Source organism: Bufo gargarizans, chromosome 5, assembly GCF_014858855.1.
Source record: "Bufo gargarizans isolate SCDJY-AF-19 chromosome 5, ASM1485885v1, whole genome shotgun sequence".
NCBI classification, from domain to species: Eukaryota; Metazoa; Chordata; class Amphibia; order Anura; family Bufonidae; genus Bufo; species Bufo gargarizans.
The window spans coordinates 211916373-211935255 of record NC_058084.1 but is presented as its reverse complement, the minus strand read 5'-3'; the positions used below and the strand labels follow the sequence as shown (position 1 = coordinate 211935255).

The 18883-nt window shown below is 40.9% G+C and overlaps 1 protein-coding gene and 2 non-coding genes across 4 annotated transcripts in view; all 3 read right to left on the bottom strand.

Annotated features, from left to right (window-relative positions):
• Positions 1–18883, bottom strand: part of ELMO1 (engulfment and cell motility 1) — a 475397-nt gene that overhangs the window by 61826 nt on the left and 394688 nt on the right. For both annotated transcript variants that reach the window (XM_044293583.1, XM_044293584.1), the window contains 2 exons: positions 13452–13615; positions 146–258 (listed from right to left, as the gene is read on the bottom strand). In XM_044293583.1, coding sequence (XP_044149518.1) covers positions 146–258; positions 13452–13615 — 277 coding nt within the window. The remainder of the gene's footprint in view (positions 1–145; positions 259–13451; positions 13616–18883) is intronic.
• TRNAR-UCU lies at positions 2741–2828 on the bottom strand. The gene is given in 2 exon segments: positions 2741–2776; positions 2792–2828. It is a non-coding gene; the product is annotated as a tRNA-Arg (tRNA).
• Positions 2841–2928, bottom strand: TRNAR-UCU. Its single transcript is given in 2 exon segments — positions 2841–2876; positions 2892–2928. It is a non-coding gene; the product is annotated as a tRNA-Arg (tRNA).

Below are 18883 nucleotides of genomic sequence, written 5' to 3'. Positions count from 1 at the left end.
ATCTCACTATGGGCCTCAAAGCAGTGGTGTTGTTTGCCTCTACTGATTCATTGATGAATTGTAGCAAACCCTCAGTAAAGGTCTATTGGCTGGAAAAACATAATTGAAACAGAGGTCTATACTTGAACAAATTTTATAGACATACCTTGTCTTCTCCGACTGTTCAGTTTTCTAAAGCAAGTTCCTTCAACCAGCCGGTTAAGTCGCTGTTGTTTTACAAGTTCTAAGATTTCTGGCTGAATCTTCTCTTTCAGCTCCCTACAAAGTGATAAAAAGGACATGCATGATGAAAAAGATCACAATTGTTTTTGAATTTTTCACCAGCTGTAGCGTGTATTATACAGCTTTATACAGTCATAATCAAAACAACAGCTCCTTCTCCCGTGAGAGCTTGAGCTCCTTCTCCCTAGCTAAGAGCGAGGCGCTCTGATTGGATGCGTTCGCAGCCAGGGAGAAGATAACTGAGCCCAGGACAAATTCAAGTCCCCGACTAGTTGAACCGAATCGCCTCATTAGCATATGAGGCGCCAAAACAAACGGGGACCACAGCGGAAAGACATCACTGGGGGCTGCACTGTAAGGTAATATAACTATTTCAATACATGTATCCTGGTGAAAGGTCCTCTTTAAGGACCAGTCCATTTTTTGCACATCTAAAATGTGTCACTTTATGTGGTGATAACTTTAAAAATACTTTTACTTATCCACGCCATTCTGGGATTGTTCTCTTGTCACATATTGTATTTCATGATAGTGGTAAATTTGAGTCAAAATATTTAATTTTTATAAAAAAAATACCATTACATTTTATTTTTTTGGGACTTTAGAAAGCTTACAAGTTTAGAAGCAAATCTTGAAATTTTAAGAAAACTTCCAAAACCCAATTTTAAGGACCAGTTCGGGTCTGAAGTCACTTTGTAGGGCTTACATAAAAGAAACCACCCATAAATGGCCCCATTTTAGAAACTACACCCCTCCAGGTAGTCAAAACTGATTTTACAAACTTTGTTAACCCTTTAGGTGTTCCACAAGAATTAAAGAAAAATGGAGATAAAATTTCAGCCAAACAAAACTCAATGGGCCAGATTTATCATTACTCTAACAGCTCACTCCACTTTCACATATGGCTAAAGTCAGTTTTAGGCTACTCTCACACTAGCGTTCAGGGCTCCGCTTGTGAGTTCCGTTCAAAGGCTCTCACAAGCGGCCCCGAACGCATCCGTCCAGCCCTAATGCATTCCGAGTGGATGCGGATCCGCTCAGAATGCATCAGTCTGGCAGCGTCTGGCGTCCGCTCTGCTCAGCAGGCGGACACCTGAACGCTGCTTGCAGCGTTCGGGTGTCCGCCTGGCCGTGCGGTGGCAAACGGATCCGTCCAGACTTACAATGCAATTCAATGGGGACGGATCCGTTTGAATATGACACACTATGGCTCAATTTTGTGGGCTACTTTCACACTTAGAATTTTTTTTTACAATATAATGCAGACGGATCTGTTCTGAACGGATCCACCGTCTGCATTATATGAGCGGATACGTCTCAGACGGATCCGCTCTGAACGCAAGTGTGAAAGTAGCCTTAGCCAAGTCAGATAAAATAAATAAATGTGGTTTGACAGTAGCAGTTTATCCGTCAGTTAGCAGCTTTACAAAAGTCGCACGTCTTTACGAAAAAGTCGCATGTTCTATTAAAAAGTCTCATAAGATAAGCATGGTCCTCACTGGAGTGAAATTGCGCATTTTTTTGCAACTTTTTAAATAGTCCCAATAGTAAATCTGTCTAGAGGTTCATTTACATAAGAAAACACGCCCACTTTCAGAAAACTGGCGAGCAGAGCAGAAAAAAGTTGCAAATTTGTGCACAGTTTTAGCGTTTGCGCAAAAATTTTCGACTTTTTCACTCGATTATTCTGACTTGAGCTAATGATAAATCTGGCCCGATATTTTTTACCCTGATTCTGTAGTTTACAGAAACACCCCATATGTGGTCGTAAACTGCTGTACAGGCACACGGCAGGGAGCAGAAGGAAAGGAACGCCATATGGTTTTAGGAGGGAAGATTTCACTGGGATAATTTTAAGTTGCCATGTCACATATGAAGACCCCCTGATGCAGCCGTAGAGTGGAAACTCCAAAAAAGTAACCCCATTTTGGAAACTACGGGATAAGGTGGCAGTTTTGTTGGTACTATTTTAGGGTACATCTGATTTTTGGTTGCTCTATATTACACTTTTTGTGAGGTAAGGTAACAAAAAATAGCTGTTTTGGCCCAATTTTTTGCTTTTTTACAATGTTCAAGTGACAGGTTAGATCGTGTGCTATTTTTATAGAGCAGGTTGTTACGGACGTAACAATACCAAATATGACTGGTTGCTTCAGTTTTACATAATAAAGCATTTTTGAAAATTTCACCTGAGCGGGGGTTAGGTCATGTGATATTTTAATAGACCTGGTTGTTACAGACAAGGCGATACCTAAAATGTCAACTTTTTTTAATTTTTTTCACTTTTAGAAAAAAAAAAAAAAATCATGTTTTAGTGTCTAAAGTGGTGGGAGTCGAACCCACAATCTTTGAATCACTACAGCTTATTCTAGAAGTCCAATGCGCTATCCATTGCACCACAGAGCCAATAGCTTAAGTTGACTCTGGTGGGACTCGAACCCACAATCTTTGAATCACTACAGCTTATTCTAGAAGTCCAATGCGCTATCCATTGCACCAAAGAGCCAATAGCTTAAGTTGACTCTGGTGGGACTCGAACCCACAATCTTTGAATCACTACAGCTTATTCTAGAAGTCCAATGCGCTATCCATTGCACCACAGAGCCAATAGCTTAAGTTGACTCTGGTGGGACTCGAACCCACAATCTTTGAATCACTACAGCTTATTTTAGAAGTCCAATGCGCTATCCATTGCGTCACAGAGCCAGTACTCTGAGTGCCATAGCTTTTTTTTTTTGGGTAGCTCATTTTTTGTGGGCTGAGGTGACGGTTTGATTGGTACAATTTTGGGGGGCATATGCTTGTTTGATCGCTTGGTGTTGTACTTTTTGTGACAAAAAATTGTTGTTTTAGCACAGTTTTTATTTAATTTTTTCTACGGCTTTCAGGTGAGGGCGTGGATCATGTGATATTTTTATACACCCGGTCGTTATGGGCGCGTCAATACCCAATATGTCTGTATTTCTTTTCTTTTTTTCACAATTTTATGTGTTTTATTTTAGGATTTTTTTTATTATGAAAAATACTTTTTTTACTTTTTATTTTTGTTCCACTTTGCGACTTCAACTTCTGTGGTCTGATCCCCTCTGCAATGCATTACAATATAACCTGTACTGTAATGCATTGACTGTCAGCTTTTATGTTGACAGCCTGCCTGTGAGACCCAGCCTAAGGGCTAGATCTCACAGGCTTCCGTAGAAGGCAAGCCCTGATTCCTATGGAAGGCATTGGGCTTGCCTTCTCTGCCATCAAGTCCCCGCCACTGCAGTGTGGGGACCCGATGAAGATGTGAAGGGCACTCGTACCCTTTCCATGTCGCAGTCAGCTTTAAACCGCGGCATACAAGGGGTTAATACGCCGACACCCGCCTGATCAGCCTGCCGTACATGTACGTCTCTGGTCCATAAGTCATGTCCAGCTGTGACGTACGGCAAAGGTCCTTAAGGGGTTGTCTCATAAACAGAATGAAATCTGGCAGATTCAATTTTCTAAACCCTGGTTGATCATTGGTGATATGTTTGCCAAAACTGTGTTACTTAAAATGTAACTGTCATTCTTTTTTTTATTTTTGTAATGGATAGGGGCAGTGATACTGACCATTTTTGTGATATACTTTAATTACTGAAATCGTAAATTTTTATTTTTATAATAGAAATGTACTGTATGATTTTAGTAATTAAAGTATATAAAAAAATGGTCAGTATCACTGCCCCTATTCATTACAAAAATAAAAAAAATAATGACAGTTAAACTTTAAAATGTCCACCTTGTCCACCAGAATTACTCTCTTGTACGGCTTTGTCAAAGGAAAAAAAAATCCTTTTGGTCCAGAACAACAGGATAAATAGTGTCCTTAAAGGGACTATCTGACTCTTTGAAACTGATGACCTCTTCTCTGGATTGGTCATCAGCATCTGATTGGTGGAGGTCTGACACCCAGGACCTCAGCCGTTTGAAAAGGTCCTTACATGGGGTTGAGCTACGCCTAGGCCACGTGACCGATGGTCGTGCTGTCACTGGCCTAGGGTAAGCAGCTAGAAGACCGTATCGCTCTCAGGAGCACTAAGGTGTTCTCAAACAGCGGATTGGTGGGGGTAGATGCTGATGACCCTTCCAGAGGATATGTAATACGTTTCAAAGAGTTGGATAACCCCTTTAAGATGTTAAAGCCCATTAGAAATTTGTCTTAGCACATTGTGAAATTGTCCCCCCAACATTTTACAATCAGAGGCATCTCCGTGCAATTCTGCACCAAAGTGTAACATTTTGTACAAAATGAATAGTAAGGTACTATAACCTATTGGCGATCAAACCTCTACCCCCCAATCCAAGTAATAAATGGGCCGCAGCATCAGTAACGCACAGTGTTGAAATGTTCCCCCTGACAATTTAAAGATCCATAGAAGTCCCAGTGGTTGGACCTTTACAGTTATATGCTATAACTTAAGCCCAGCACAGATAAATGTAGAAAGCAATATTACATCATTTTAAACGGATGAAACTACAGTGGTCAGGTTAAAAAATGACGACACATTTTACTGTAGACATTTATTTGCAGCTCTGGCTACAGTAGATTTATACAGGAGTTTAATATCTGTTCTACTCGCCTCAGAGAAAAATAGATGGTATTTCAAATAAGATTTCAAGCTTACACAGATCTCTATAAAGGTCACGTCAGACAAAAAGGCAGAGGGCTCAGAGCCGGGAATATTTAATGAACTAAATGTATTTTGATAGTTTAAACTAAATATAAATATTCATACCCACATTTCCATGTATAAAATGGCCATTCTGTCAGCATAAATCACTTGGTCAATACATGTATCTATAGGGTTTGTAAAAGCAGGCAAAAGAGCTGACATATGAAAATGGCTACAAAGGGTATGCTCCATTAGGACAACTCCTGGTCTATGCTCTATTATGGCCTGTGGACTTCATAGAAGGGGTTTACAGCTCCGTCCACCTCTACTATAATCCACAGTTGAGAGAGCCATCAACAAGCAGAGGATCTTGCTCTGTCCACCTAAAGCCGGCAAAAACAGCTGTTTGCCAGATGTGTCCAGACCTGGAGGTAAGGCGACTGTAACAGAGGTTTCCTTATTAAAATTGTTTATGGTGAGAAAGCGCGGTCACCAAAACAGACCGGTTAAAGTTAGAAAAAAGGAATGTTCCAAATAACTACCACTGGTAATGCTATTAAATAAAGGCACCCTATATGTTAAAGGGGCTGTCCAAGTACTCAGACTGGTGCTAAAAAGTAAAACGATTGACAATCAGCCTGACCAATTCTCTACTGCTACCATTCCGAAACTTGCAGGGTCCTCACTGGTCCCAGTCCTTGGTCTGGGCTTTACATACAGGAAATACCAGTGGTAACCACTGTCAGCTAGTGATTTGCTTAGTGATCTTCTGTAATTTAATACGTGCCAAGTCCAGACTAGAAAGCAGCAGTGACCTGGTAGGTGTCAGGTGTTAAGCAGCATGGGATTACTTAGGGAGAAAGTATCTTTTTTTGTTTCTTTACAACAGGGGTGCACAACCTTTTTTTGGTCTGGGGTCCGCATTGTCACATCACTATTTCAAGGGGTCGCCCCAAAAAAAAATATAAAAAAAAAAATAAATCAGTGCTCGTCGTTGGGTCTTCATTCAGTTCTATTGATTATCGGTAACACATTCCTGATTACACAGGGAGATGTGCTCACGATTATCGTACATCTTTCATCCTGAAATCATCAGATTCCTTGTTTATCGGCTGATCAGTGGCACAATTATACCGGAGAGATATCATAAAGACTTGCTTCCAATAATTGTCCCGAATATTGTGCAGTATAATAGGAACGTACAGATTTTCCTGTAAAAATTTTTTACACGTTCCTGCCGCATGGCCCTGAAACAGAAGATTCATACTCTCCTGCTCCCTGCCGCTCCCACTGTCTCCATCTTCTGGTTCCGGTGCTGTTTACATCTGGCTGGCTGTGGGCATAGTCACTTGTACCGCTCCAGCCAATGACTGGCCTCAGTGGTGATGTGGCCACAAGCAGCCTTTCACTGCTGAAGTCAGTCATTTGCTAGAGAGGTTCTCCGGGAGCGGAAGATAGAGACAGCGAGAGCAGCATGGAGCAGGTAAGTATGAATCCTCTATTTCAGGGACCATGCTGCAGGAACTTGTTAATTATTTTTTACTGGGAGACCCCTTTAAGTGGCGACATTTCCTTCCTGCCTCCTATTCTAAAATGAGTGCTTTACACTGCAGAGGACTGCACTCACTGGTTATTACCACCTTCTGCACCCCCAGATATACTGTAGGTGCCCTGTAATAACCAGTAAGTGTTTATCCTGAAGGCTCACGCACCTGGCGAGATTCATTTTTCGTGGCTTGGATGAAGACCCAGTCACTTCAATGGGGCCGCAAAGGACTCCGTATGCTGTCCGCATCTGTTACTCCGTTCTGCAAAATGCAGAACACACATGGCTGGTATCTGTGTTTTGCAGACCAAAAACACAGTACGATTGTGTGTATGAGGCCTTACTAGCCGGGAAAGCTCTCATTGGTTAACCCTTTAATGACCAGGCCTGAAACGGCCTCAATGACCAGTCACTATTTGTGATTTAGCGCACATGGTTCAAACACTTGTAACTTTTTTATTTGTTGGACTACCAAAATAACGTTTGCAGCTTTTTATTACATAAAACAGGGCTTTTGAAATATTTTGTTTTATTAGGGGAAACTGTACACATTTTTTTAAAGTAATTTTTATTCAAACTATAGCTCATTATTTAAATATTCAAATTATTACAATTAGTTACCTATATGTGTTGGATTGTTTTATTATACAATATGCATAGTTTCACATGAATGAGGTGATAATTGTAATGGTTTTGGTTTGTGTGGGTGTTTTTTACTTTTATATAATTTACTATTTTTTCTTGTTTTGTAACTTATTTTTTTAAATAATATTTCTACTACAAAAAGACCTTTGGGGGACACTGACTATTTTACACATTTACTTTTTTTTACTTTTATTAGTATTTTATTTATTTAGTATTTTTTAATTTATCATCACTTTATTATTTATTTTTAAAATATATTTTTGCCACATAATATGACAGTGAACAATTTTATTTTGCACTTTTTCCTTTTTATTGTTTTCTTTTACTTGTATTTTATTCATCTATTTATTTTAAATTATTTTTGTTAAAATTTCCTTTTTATATATATATATATTTTTTTGCAGCACTTTTTTCCTTTTATTTTTTTTCATTGTGTTTTTTTCTTAATTTTATTTTAAACTGTTTATATACAGTACAGACTAAAAGTTTGGACACACCTTCTCATTCAAAGAGTTTTCTTTATTTTCATGACTATTAAAAATTGTCGATTCACACTGAAGGCATCAAAACTATGAATTAACACATGTGGCATTATATACATAACAAAAAAGTGTGAAACAACTGAAAATATGTCACATTCTAGGCTCTTCAAAGTAGCCACCTTTTGCTTTGATTACTGCTTTGCACACTCTTGGCATTCTCTTGATGAGCTTCAGGAGGTAGTCACCTGAAATGGTTTTCACTTCACAGGTGTGCCCTGTCAGGTTTAATAAGTGGGATGTCTTGCCTTATAAATGGGGTTGGGACCATCAGTTGCGTTGTGGAGAAGTCAGGTGGATACACAGATGATAGTCCTACTGAATAGACTGTTAGAATTTGTATTATGGTAAGAAAAAAGCAGCTAAGTAAAGAAAAACGAGTGGCCATCATTACTTTAAGAAATGAAGGTCAGTCAGTCCGAAAAATTGGGAAAACTTTGAAAGTGTCCCCAAGTGCAGTCACAAAAACCATCAAGCGCGACAAAGAAACTGTCTCACATGCGGACCGCCCCAGGAAAGGAAGACCAAGAGTCACCTCTGCTGCGGAGGATAAGTTCATCCGAGTCACCAGCCTCAGAAATCGCAGGTTAACAGCAGCTCAGATTAGAGACCAGGTCAATGCCACACAGAGTTCTAGCAGCAGACACATCTCTAGAACAACTGTTAAGAGGATACTGTGTGAATCAGGCCTTCATGGTAGAATATCTGCTAGGAAACCACTGCTAAGGACAGGCAACAAGCAGAAGAGACTTGTTTGGGCTAAAGAACACAAGGAATGGACATTAGACCAGTGGAAATCTGTGCTTTGGTCTGATGAGTCCAAATTTGAGATCTTTGGTTCCAACCACCGTGTCTTTGTGCGACGCAGAAAAGGTGAATGGATAAACTCTACATGCCTGGTTCCCACCGTGAAGCATGGAGGAGGAGGTGTGATGGTGCTTTGCTGGTGACACTGTTGGGGATTTATTCAAAATTGAAGGCATACTGAACAAGTATGGCTACCACAGCATCTTGCAGCGGCATGCTATTCCATCCGGTTTGCGTTTAGTTGGACCTCCAGGCTGTGTAAGGGCTATTTGACCATGAAGGAGAGTGGGGTGCTGCGCGAGATGACCTGGCCTCCACAGTCACCGGACCTGAACCCAATCGAGATGGTTTGGGGTGAGCTGGACCGCAGAGTGAAGGCAAAAGGGCCAACAAGTGCTAAGCATCTCTGGGAACTCCTTCAAGGCTGTTGGAAGAGCATTTCAGGTGACTACCTCTTGAAGCTCATCAAGAGAATGCCAAGAGTGTGCAAAGCAGTAATCAAAGCAAAAGGTGGCTACTTTGGAGAACTTAGAATATGACATATTTTCAGTTGTTTCACACTTTTTTGTTATGTATATAATTCCAGATGTGTTATTTCATGGTTTTGATGCCTTCAGTGTGAATCTACAATTTTCATAGTCATGAAAATAAAGAAAACTCTTTGAATGAGAAGGTGTGTCCAAACTTTTGGTCTGTACTGTACATTTGCCACATAAATTGTCCCCAAAAGGTCCATAAAGACCTTTGGGGACACAGATTTTTTTTTTGCACTATTTCGACTCCAAAGGAGCCCCAGTTACAGGGAAAACCAGCCTTCTGGGGAGGCTTTGTACAGGGCAGAGCTGGTGTAGCTCTGTACTCCTCTGCCCCTGACAGCTGACACCCGGTGATCACGCGATCACCGGGTTTAAACTGCACAGCGTGCTGCTCACCTATCTGAGGAGAAGACAGAAGCACTGATACACTGCTTCTGCCTACTCCTCGGGTCTTGTGCTGTCTCTGACAGCCAGGGAACTGTCCTGCTCCTGCCACAGTGTAGGAGCAGGAGCTGTAATCCTGCAATTGGGTGGCGCTCCAGGCAAAAACCCAGCTGATCACATGGTCAGCTGTGTTTCTGCCCAACAGGATGATGGCCGCAAACCATGGCTCTGGGGGCCCACATGCGGACCACGGGCTGCGGGTTGTGCACCCCTGCTTTACACCATTTGGAGCACTTTATTAAAAAATGTTGTCTCACTGGACAACCCCTTTAACCCTTTCTCTGCCAAGGACAGTGGCATGACCTTGCTACTGATGGCCAGGTCTTGTTTTAAGGCTACAAAATTTACGCTTTATAAGAAAGCTGGGTGCTAGTTTTGATACATCTGGAAATAAAGTCTTGTGAAGAGGCACCTGCAATTGACTGCAGCTCTCACTCCTGATCCGGGCTCTAAAGCTTCTATCTCTGGCTATACAGAAGCTTTGATTGGTAGCAGGTATCAAATGGCAAAGTATCAGTAGCAAGGACGTGCCATCTTGCAAGGACTTATGAGATATGTGCTTGGCAGAGAATGGGTTAAAAGAGTTGTCCATACTGCTATATACAGTCTGATATAAACCAGACCGAAGTACCCCCACCCCCACCTTCAGGTAAGTGGTTGTTGTAGGGGATGTGTAAACAGGCTGCAGGGTAGGAGGAGAGACACATTCTCCTCTCTCTGTACCCTCTACTCCCGGGGGAAGCGGTAACAAGAACTTATATGCATGTTATCAATTCCTCCAAGTTTCTTTCTGATTGTCACATACAAGAGGTCTATTTTTTTCCAGAAAAGGAGCGAGAAAATAAGCACTTGCTCATCTAATCACCCCTCTGCATCTAATTAGGCCTTTAATTGATGCTCCGACATTTACAGGCGTCAGGATTGTGGCATCTAATTAGTCATAGAAAACACTCATAGAAAGCACCAGACTCAGACACACAAACATCAACAATGTTTCCATTTGACACTATTCTTATCCTGTGCATACGCAACCTTTAGCAATATACTACAGTAATAGGAATATCTAATATATTCCTGACAAACAGAACAGATTTCTGTTAGGCTACTTTCACACCTGCGTTAGGTGCGGATCCGTCTGGTATCTGCACAGATTGAACCGCACCTATAATGCAAACGATGGTATCCGTTCAGAACGGGTCCGTTTGCATTATGAAGAACAAAGTCAAAACGGATCCGTCCTGACTTACATTGAAAGTCAATAGGGGACGGATCAGTTTTTAGTTGCACCATATTGTGTCAGTGAAAACGGATCCGCTCCCATTGACTTACATTGTAAGTCAGGACGGATCCATTTGGCTCCGCATCGCCAGGCGGACACCAAAACGCTGCAAGCAGCGTTTTGGTGTCCGCATCCAGAGCGGAATGGAAACTGAACGGAGCCAATCTGATGCATTCTGAACGGATCCTTATCCATTCAGAATGCATTGGGGCTGAACTGATCCGTTTTGAACCGTTTGTGAGATCCCTGAAACGGATCTCACAAACGGAATTCAAAACGCCAGTGTGAAAGTAGCCTTAGTCAAAAAATACATTTTTGACCTCAAACTGTCACCATAAGCAATAATTTTCAATTAGTTTAAAACAAACAAACACACCTCTACTCCAGCTTTTCAGAAGAGTGTAATACAAATGCTTGTTTCCATGATATGGACCCAACACCACAGTTATGACACTCCAATTCATTTTCTGATGAACCATAGGAGGTTCAGGTTTTTTGTCCATAATATGGGAGCAATACAGCATTTGCATTACGCCTGTCTGAAAGCGGCCTTAATTAACATATCATATTAGGTTTAGGGATTTATAATTTTTAATTAAAATTACAGTTTATATAAGGGGATAGAAAATGACATACCTATATAATTTCCAACATTTGTATGCAAAAGTTGGTTGAGCATTCCTGTGGTTTCTGGATTTCTTTAACATGCAGCAGTGATGGTAGACGTGTTATGAATTAGCTCTTTCTATTTTACAGGTTTTTTGAAGAATATATTTTATTTGCTTAAAGGGGGTTCTGCAGTTTTTTTAAACTGCTGATCGGCTGTTTGAGAAGGAAGGCCGCGGCGCTGGCAGTAGTGCCGCGGCCTTCTCGCTGTTTACCGCAGCCGCAGTAATGTCACAACTAGTATCACTGGCCTGGGAGTGGCTAAGCTCCATTCAAGTGAACAGAGCTTAGCCCCGCCCAGGCCAGTGATACTAGTCGTGACGTCACTGGGCCTGCGGTAAACAGCGAGAAGGCCGCGGCGCTTCTGCCTTCTCAAACAGCTGATCGGCAGGGGTCCCGGGTGTCGGACCCCCGCTGATAAGATGCTAATGATCTATCCAGAGGATAGATCATTAGTTTAAAAAAACTGCAGAACCCCTTTAAGGACTCTGATAGAGTATGCATTTTCGTCATTAATTTGAATTTGTGCAATTTATGCTCATATTCACTGTTTTCTGAAAAATTGCATAAAGGTTGTTGTATATTAATTACTGAGTAGTATTTTTATACATATATGGTATGCTGTGCACTTACAGAGAATGTAGATTTTGGTAACATAGTAACTAGTGTCTCCCTGGTACTTCTCTACACTCTACACTCCTTCTCTACACTTGGCTGCGGTATTGCAGTAAGACCGCACAAACTACTGCACACCAAGTAAAACTGAATAAATATGAAAGATACCGCACACTCCTTTCTCTAAACCAGTAAAATGCCCCAATTGTAACATAAGTTACCTTACTAGTGGTTCTCGTTCCGCGGCGTCTATCTTCCTCTGTATGCAGTATGGGGATCAAGCTTAGTATGGTTCTGGTATCTAAGATGCGGGTCGCTTCCAGGCCGGTGGCGCAATACCACGCATATAAGTTGTACCTTGCGCTCTCAAGGAGCGAATAGTGATGTCACTATACAAACTACGGATAGTTGCGAGTAGCAAACTTTGTGTCTGCTATCTACTTTCAGCAGTGGCATCTTACTGGTTTAGGGAAAGTAGAGCGCGGTATCTTTCATATTTATACAGTACATATTTGTGGATGATCAAATACTGCATGGCCTTGAGTTTTTGTGAGGGCACACACTTGTTGATGTATATATGAGCTTTGCAAACCATGATATATTACTTTACATTGTTTTTGAGTATAAAGCTCTGATTGGATGTAAGTTTCAGGTGCAATGTTTGTTTTGATGCATTCTATTATTTTTTTTTTTATAATTCCTGTTTGACTGTTTGACACAAAGTAACATGAAGATTAACATAGCTATCAACAGCCCACCAAGACTATATATGTTAAAATGTTATTATAGGAAGTGTGGAGTACATCACTTTCTGCCTAGAGCATATTTTTACTCACTAATACTGACTTTAATTGCAATTTTTATATTTTCAACTGAAAAACTGTACTTGGCTGCGAAACTGAATGAAGGTGACTGTGTATAAAATGATGAATGGCATTTTTACAACATGAGTGAGAAAAAAAAAAAAGAGTCAATATTGCTACCTTTGGTTTTAATTCATTAGCTATATAATATTTTTGGACTTGTTTACTGAATACTCAAGTATAAATACGCACTTAAAAGGACCATCTGTTTAACATCCATTGTCCATAACCATTAGCGAAATAGAATTACCTAGGGGAACAATATAACCCAATATAGAGGATTGGCGCTGAATAAATACATTTTTTGTGTAAATACCTATGAACAGGTCCCCCGCTTAATTAGATATTTATATTCCATATTTTGACAACATGCCAGGAGCATAATTTAAGAAAAGGAGAAAAACGAGAGGAAGGGACTGGAAGAGGAAGCAGGAGTGCACAGAGCGGCTTGGGTCCATCCTCAGTGCACTTAACTGCTCATTTGCATAAGGATTGAACACTTTTTATTCATAATGAAGCAACTGATCACCAAGTTAAAGGTATCACTACATTCATCTGAGCTAATCCTACATGGCGTACTGAATGTAATTATACATTTGCACTGTTCATGCTCTACAGGCTATCAGCATTACAGAAACGGATTACTTACAGTATAGGACGGGACTGGAAATCCTCCTGATTCATTCTCTCTGATTGACGTATTTTCAGGATTTCTGTGTAGCTAAGGTTCTGAAGTCTACTCTTGAACTGGTCCAGAGAACTTGGTTTGTTTGTGAGTGCTCTCATGATTTGTTCTTTTACAACTTGCATAACCTATTAGAAACAAATAATTGACAAATGATAAGCACCAGGTGGTTGTCCTCAGTCAAACACATGTGGTTTACTGAATGAATTAGATTACATTGAGCATGTCGACCAGATTTTTAAAAGCGGTCCCTCCAGTTTCTTAGTTTAGCATTATTTTGTTTGAGTGTCAATTCTAGATTTAAAACCACATGATTAGGAAACAATGTACATTCCGGATTTGGAGACCAAACACCTAGCAGATGGTGACTATGCAGTGGGTGATCTCAGACAAGAAAGGATTGTTTCAGATTAGAAAAATGTATCAGATTTTCCAGAAACAACACAACTCCATGGGCTGTATCTATATATGGAAATGCTAGTTTAATTACCACTGGCCAGTTCCCTTAGATACCCCCGATGCACAATTCAACCACAATATTTAAATAGTGTTGGCATCTATCCAGTAAAAAGAAAATTGATATCTGACGGAAACCTGTTAATGTCATCATAAATAAATTGGAAAAGTAGACCAGGAAAGCTCAGTCGAAGATCACAAATGATCATGAAGGCACTGTCATTGATGCTGTATACTTAAAGGGGTACTCCCATCTTCAGTTTTAATACTTACCTTCGTCCAGCACGACGTCGACTTCCTGGATTCGGCTGGGCTTGAGTGACGTCTTCTCCCATCCAGGCGCGCTTGCGCAGAAGACTGAAGTCTTTCTCCTGGCTGGGCCACGCAATGTCCTGAACGCGCACACCGCCGCGCATGCGCCATGGTGACTTATTCCTGGCCTGTATAGTACAAAGCCGGCGTGCGCGTTCGCGGCTCTGTACTATACTGGCCAGGAAGAAGTCATCATGGCGCATGCGCGGCGGCGTGCGCGTTCCGGACAATGCGCGGCCCGGCCGGAAGAGAATCTTCAGTCTTCTGCGCAAGCGCGGCCCGGCGGCATTCGACAGGAGAGGTGGCCGTCACCAGGGGAGACGAAAGACAATATCAGATGAGAGGGGACTTATTTTCTCAAAAAGGGTGGGAATTGGGTAATAAAATGGATTTAGAAAAATTATCACTGTCAAATCATTAACAGATTTAACAGTGATCATTAAGATGGGAATACCCCTTTAATCCATGATGTTAGTGAACAAAGCTTTAACTATTTTAAAGGTTGAATTTAAAAACTCTGTCCGCTCTACAGAAATCATCATTCCAAATCTTTGGTCTACCAATGGAATAGTTTTAAAGAGAACCTGTCACAAAAAAATGTAATACAATCTGAAAGTACCATGTTACAGGGCAGGAGAAGCTGAGCCGATTGAAATACACAATTTACATTTACATCTGCAGCCCTGTGAGGTCCTATCGGTACAGGGAGGAGGTGTCATCATTGACTGACAGCTATCTCGCTATGTACACTTATACACACACTGATAACTCCTCCCTCATGCACCGATGGGGTTCACAGAAGGTAGAAAAAGCATAGATATAAATGTAGAAATTACAGTATTACTAAATATTTTCCCCCAAAACTATACATCAATCTGCTCGGCTTCTCCTGCTCTATAACATGGTGCTGTCAGATTGCTCAGAATTTTTTGGTAACAGGTCCTCTTTAAATGTCATTTAACAATTGTGACACGCAAAGTTCTACTACATACCGCATGTAGTTGCCACTGGTTTACCTTATGATGCCTACTGGTACTACACCAATATAACTAGTAATCAGTGGATGCTGGTTAAAGGTAATAACACCTAATGTCATTAACAATGTTTTCTTGATGCCCATTTAGGTGGATCTATTGATTAAAAAAAAACATTAAAGAAGAAGAGAAAACATTTCTCTCTTCTTTGTCAACTGAAGTCAGCCCAGCATTTACAGTGGTTTCGTTTTTGGCCTCATGCTCATACTAGAGCCATGTGCAGGAGGATGTGAAGCTGCACACAAAGTCTCAGTCCTTATGGACTGCAAAGACTCATTGTACAGCTGTGTGATGCTCTATCGGGAACAATACTTCTTAGTATATAGCGGCCTTTGCAACTGGAGATATATGAGATAAAGTAGTGGTCAATGGGGATAAGCCATTTGTCTGGACTTGATGAACTTGATCATAGCAGGCCATCGATATACAATAAGCTCTGGCGCCAGAACCATACCACTCCATCCAATGTGCAGAGCTGAGTACTTCACCTTGCTTCCCCTGCGCCATTGCTACTGGCTCTGAACTCTAGCTGACTGTAAATCAGAGATGCTGGGCAGAGATGCAGCTGGGCAATGGTGTACCAAATGGATTTTTGGAGATGGGAGATTAATAAATATTAATTTATTCCTAATGTTAAATATGTATGCGTCATTTCATCTCCATCTACTCTAATAGTATTATATCCATGTCTGCTTTAAATATGATGGGGGAGAATTACTTCAAAATACACCATAATTCTGGTGCAATCTGCACCAAATCCTGGCGCACGTGTCTTGTACCACATTAAGGTGAATCTGTCACCACCTGTAACCAATCCATCAAACTGTTAAAAATAATTAATTGTGTGTAGACACTGATTACAAATATGTGTTGGTTTAGTAAAACTTGCATTCCTCAGCAATTTGTTTGATAAGGTTCTGAGTTGTACATGTAACCACACTTTTTCTGCACTATTCCCCACGCTGGCTTAGATGGTGTATACCAGTACTTTCTATCTGCATATGCACATTATTAAGAGGAAGCATTAGGACTTCCTCTTAGAAGGTGGGTTTCACAAAGGTGATTACATCTTCAGAATAAGGATTCTGCCAGCTATGCAACACTGATATTAGCTGGGGACGTCAAAATGTGGTGACAGACTGTCTTTAGTGTCTCGTATGATAAGAAGGTATGACCAATCAGGAATGGGTGCAGTACCTATTTCTGGAATGCCTTCCAGAAAGAGGTACTGCTTAATATCTGTGCCTAACAGCTAGACACGGTTTGCAAGAAGGTGTAAGGCAATGGCTAATCTCCTAAGACATGTTTGACTGCAACATCAGAATTCTAATTATACATACTGGGAAAGGAAATCCTGAGAATTTTATGTATGCATTTATACATTTCTTTCTTTAAAGGGAATCTGTCATCCCCAAAAGCAGTTTCAAAGTAAGTAGACTGCCATGTAGGGAGGTGTCTCAAAACATAACCAAACCTTTCTCATGAAAATCTTTACACGGGTCTAGAATCTGTCAGATTGCTAACGAGCATTCATAGGAACACTCATTAGCAATTATCTGATGGTGTAAACTGGCCGCAAAGATCCGATGCACCCAATTCATTGGGTAATAGACCATTTGTGCGGACACAAAAATCGTTGTTTGTCCGCAGCAGATCGTGCTGTGTAAACACACTCTGCTGCCGGCAAAGAAGTCTGTATGGGGAAGAGTGATGGCATTAGCGATTGCTCCTACCCATACTGTGGAGGACATTGTTGCATGTCTCGTCAATACAGAACTACCCTACACTTTATGAATGTTATAGTGACAAGCCCATACTACTTGAATAACATCAATAATCCAGTCATTGTGCCTCTGCATGAACAACACAGGACTAACTTCATCTTCATGAACGACAATGTGCCAGCTCATTAAGGTTGCATCATTAGGGAACGGCTGCTGGAGACTGGGATACCTCAAATGGAGTGGCCTACACTTTCTCCAGACCTGAATACCATTGAAAACCTATGGGATCAGCTGAGTTGCCATGTAGAGGCTCGTAACTCTGCATCCCAGAACCTCAAAGACCTGAGGGCCGCCCTTCAAAAAGCGTGGGATGCCATGCCTCAGCAGACAATAAGTCGACTTGTGCACATTATGAGATGTTATTGTCAAGCTGTAATTGATGCTCAAGGCCACATGACAAGTTATTGAGACATTGACATTTTTTGTGGGGGTATATCCACCATTGTTGTTGGCTTTTGTTTCAATAAGTTGTTTGAGATGAGGAAATCACCATTGCATGCTTCTACTTAAATGCCTTAGTTTCATGATATAATATCAATGTAGCATGAACTTTTTAAATTTTCCATAAATTTCACCTGAAACCCAAATATCCCTAACTGAGCAGTGTAGACTGTAACTCGATCATTTAAACCCAGCCACAATAATGAGTCATACGTATTCGTATAGTTTCATTTTGCAGCACTGTATGGCCTTGGGGTGAGATAAGCCAGTGCAAAAGTGACTGTACTACACAAAGCCCTTTTCCTGTGCAGAGAGATTTTCTATGACAATCTATATAAACTTTCTTATTGGTTAATTGAATCCATGGTTAGCTAGCATTTAATTATTTCTCTGATTTCTGACAAAGCCCTTGGCAAAATATAGCGTCCGCGTAAGGTCGGTGGACTGTGTTAAGAAAACCCAATTTAGAATTGAACATGAGAGCCTTGTTCAGTGAAGGGAAGTTTATTTGCGAGTCTTAATAGGTATGTTGTTAATTTTTTGTTTCACTAGACAAAAAATAAGGCACACATAAGACAAATTGGAACCTGAAATTCTGAATTCTTGACTTACTATACCAAAAATGTGTTATTTCCCCTATATATCGGACTAAATATTTTCTTTATATCTGATATAGATAGATGGACCTAGAGTGTGATGATGCATATGTTCATAATGTGGTTCCTCATTATTAAGAGGGTTCAAAAGCCTGAGTTCCTTCTCAACTAACTCTAGGGGGAGTGCTCAGTGTGTGTCCTCTCCCAAGATGTCTGTAGTTAAGTAGAACAGATACAAAGACTGTTTGGAGTTCAGTACTTTAGGTGTTCTGGAAACACATTGTCATGCTTCGGTGTGGGAGGGAAGGGGAAAACAGGGAATCAGATGGACAGCTCCTAGTGAAAACTCTAAACAAAATCCTGACTGACTACCAGTATGAACAGACCCCAAAGGTAGGCGAGTTCATACGCAGGAATATCTAGAGTCCTATCTAGCTCTATAAGGAACTAATGGCAAGGGACGAGACTACCCGTTCTTCCAAAAGGAAGGACGAACAGGAGTCTACTTCGGGCCTAATATAAACAATAGGGAAATGCAACACACAGAACCCAAACAAAATACAAAAGGGAAAGGAAAGACTTGACTTCAAAGAATCTATGGAAGCACCAGGAACTCAGCCGAGATCCAACCCCAAACAATCCACAGGCACAGAAGCTATAAACCACACAGCATAGTGGGAGAAGCAACTATAACTAAGGAAGGTTAAATGACCACATAAGAAACACCTGGAGGCAAGGGGTGTGGCCATTACCAGACACAACACAGACACCTA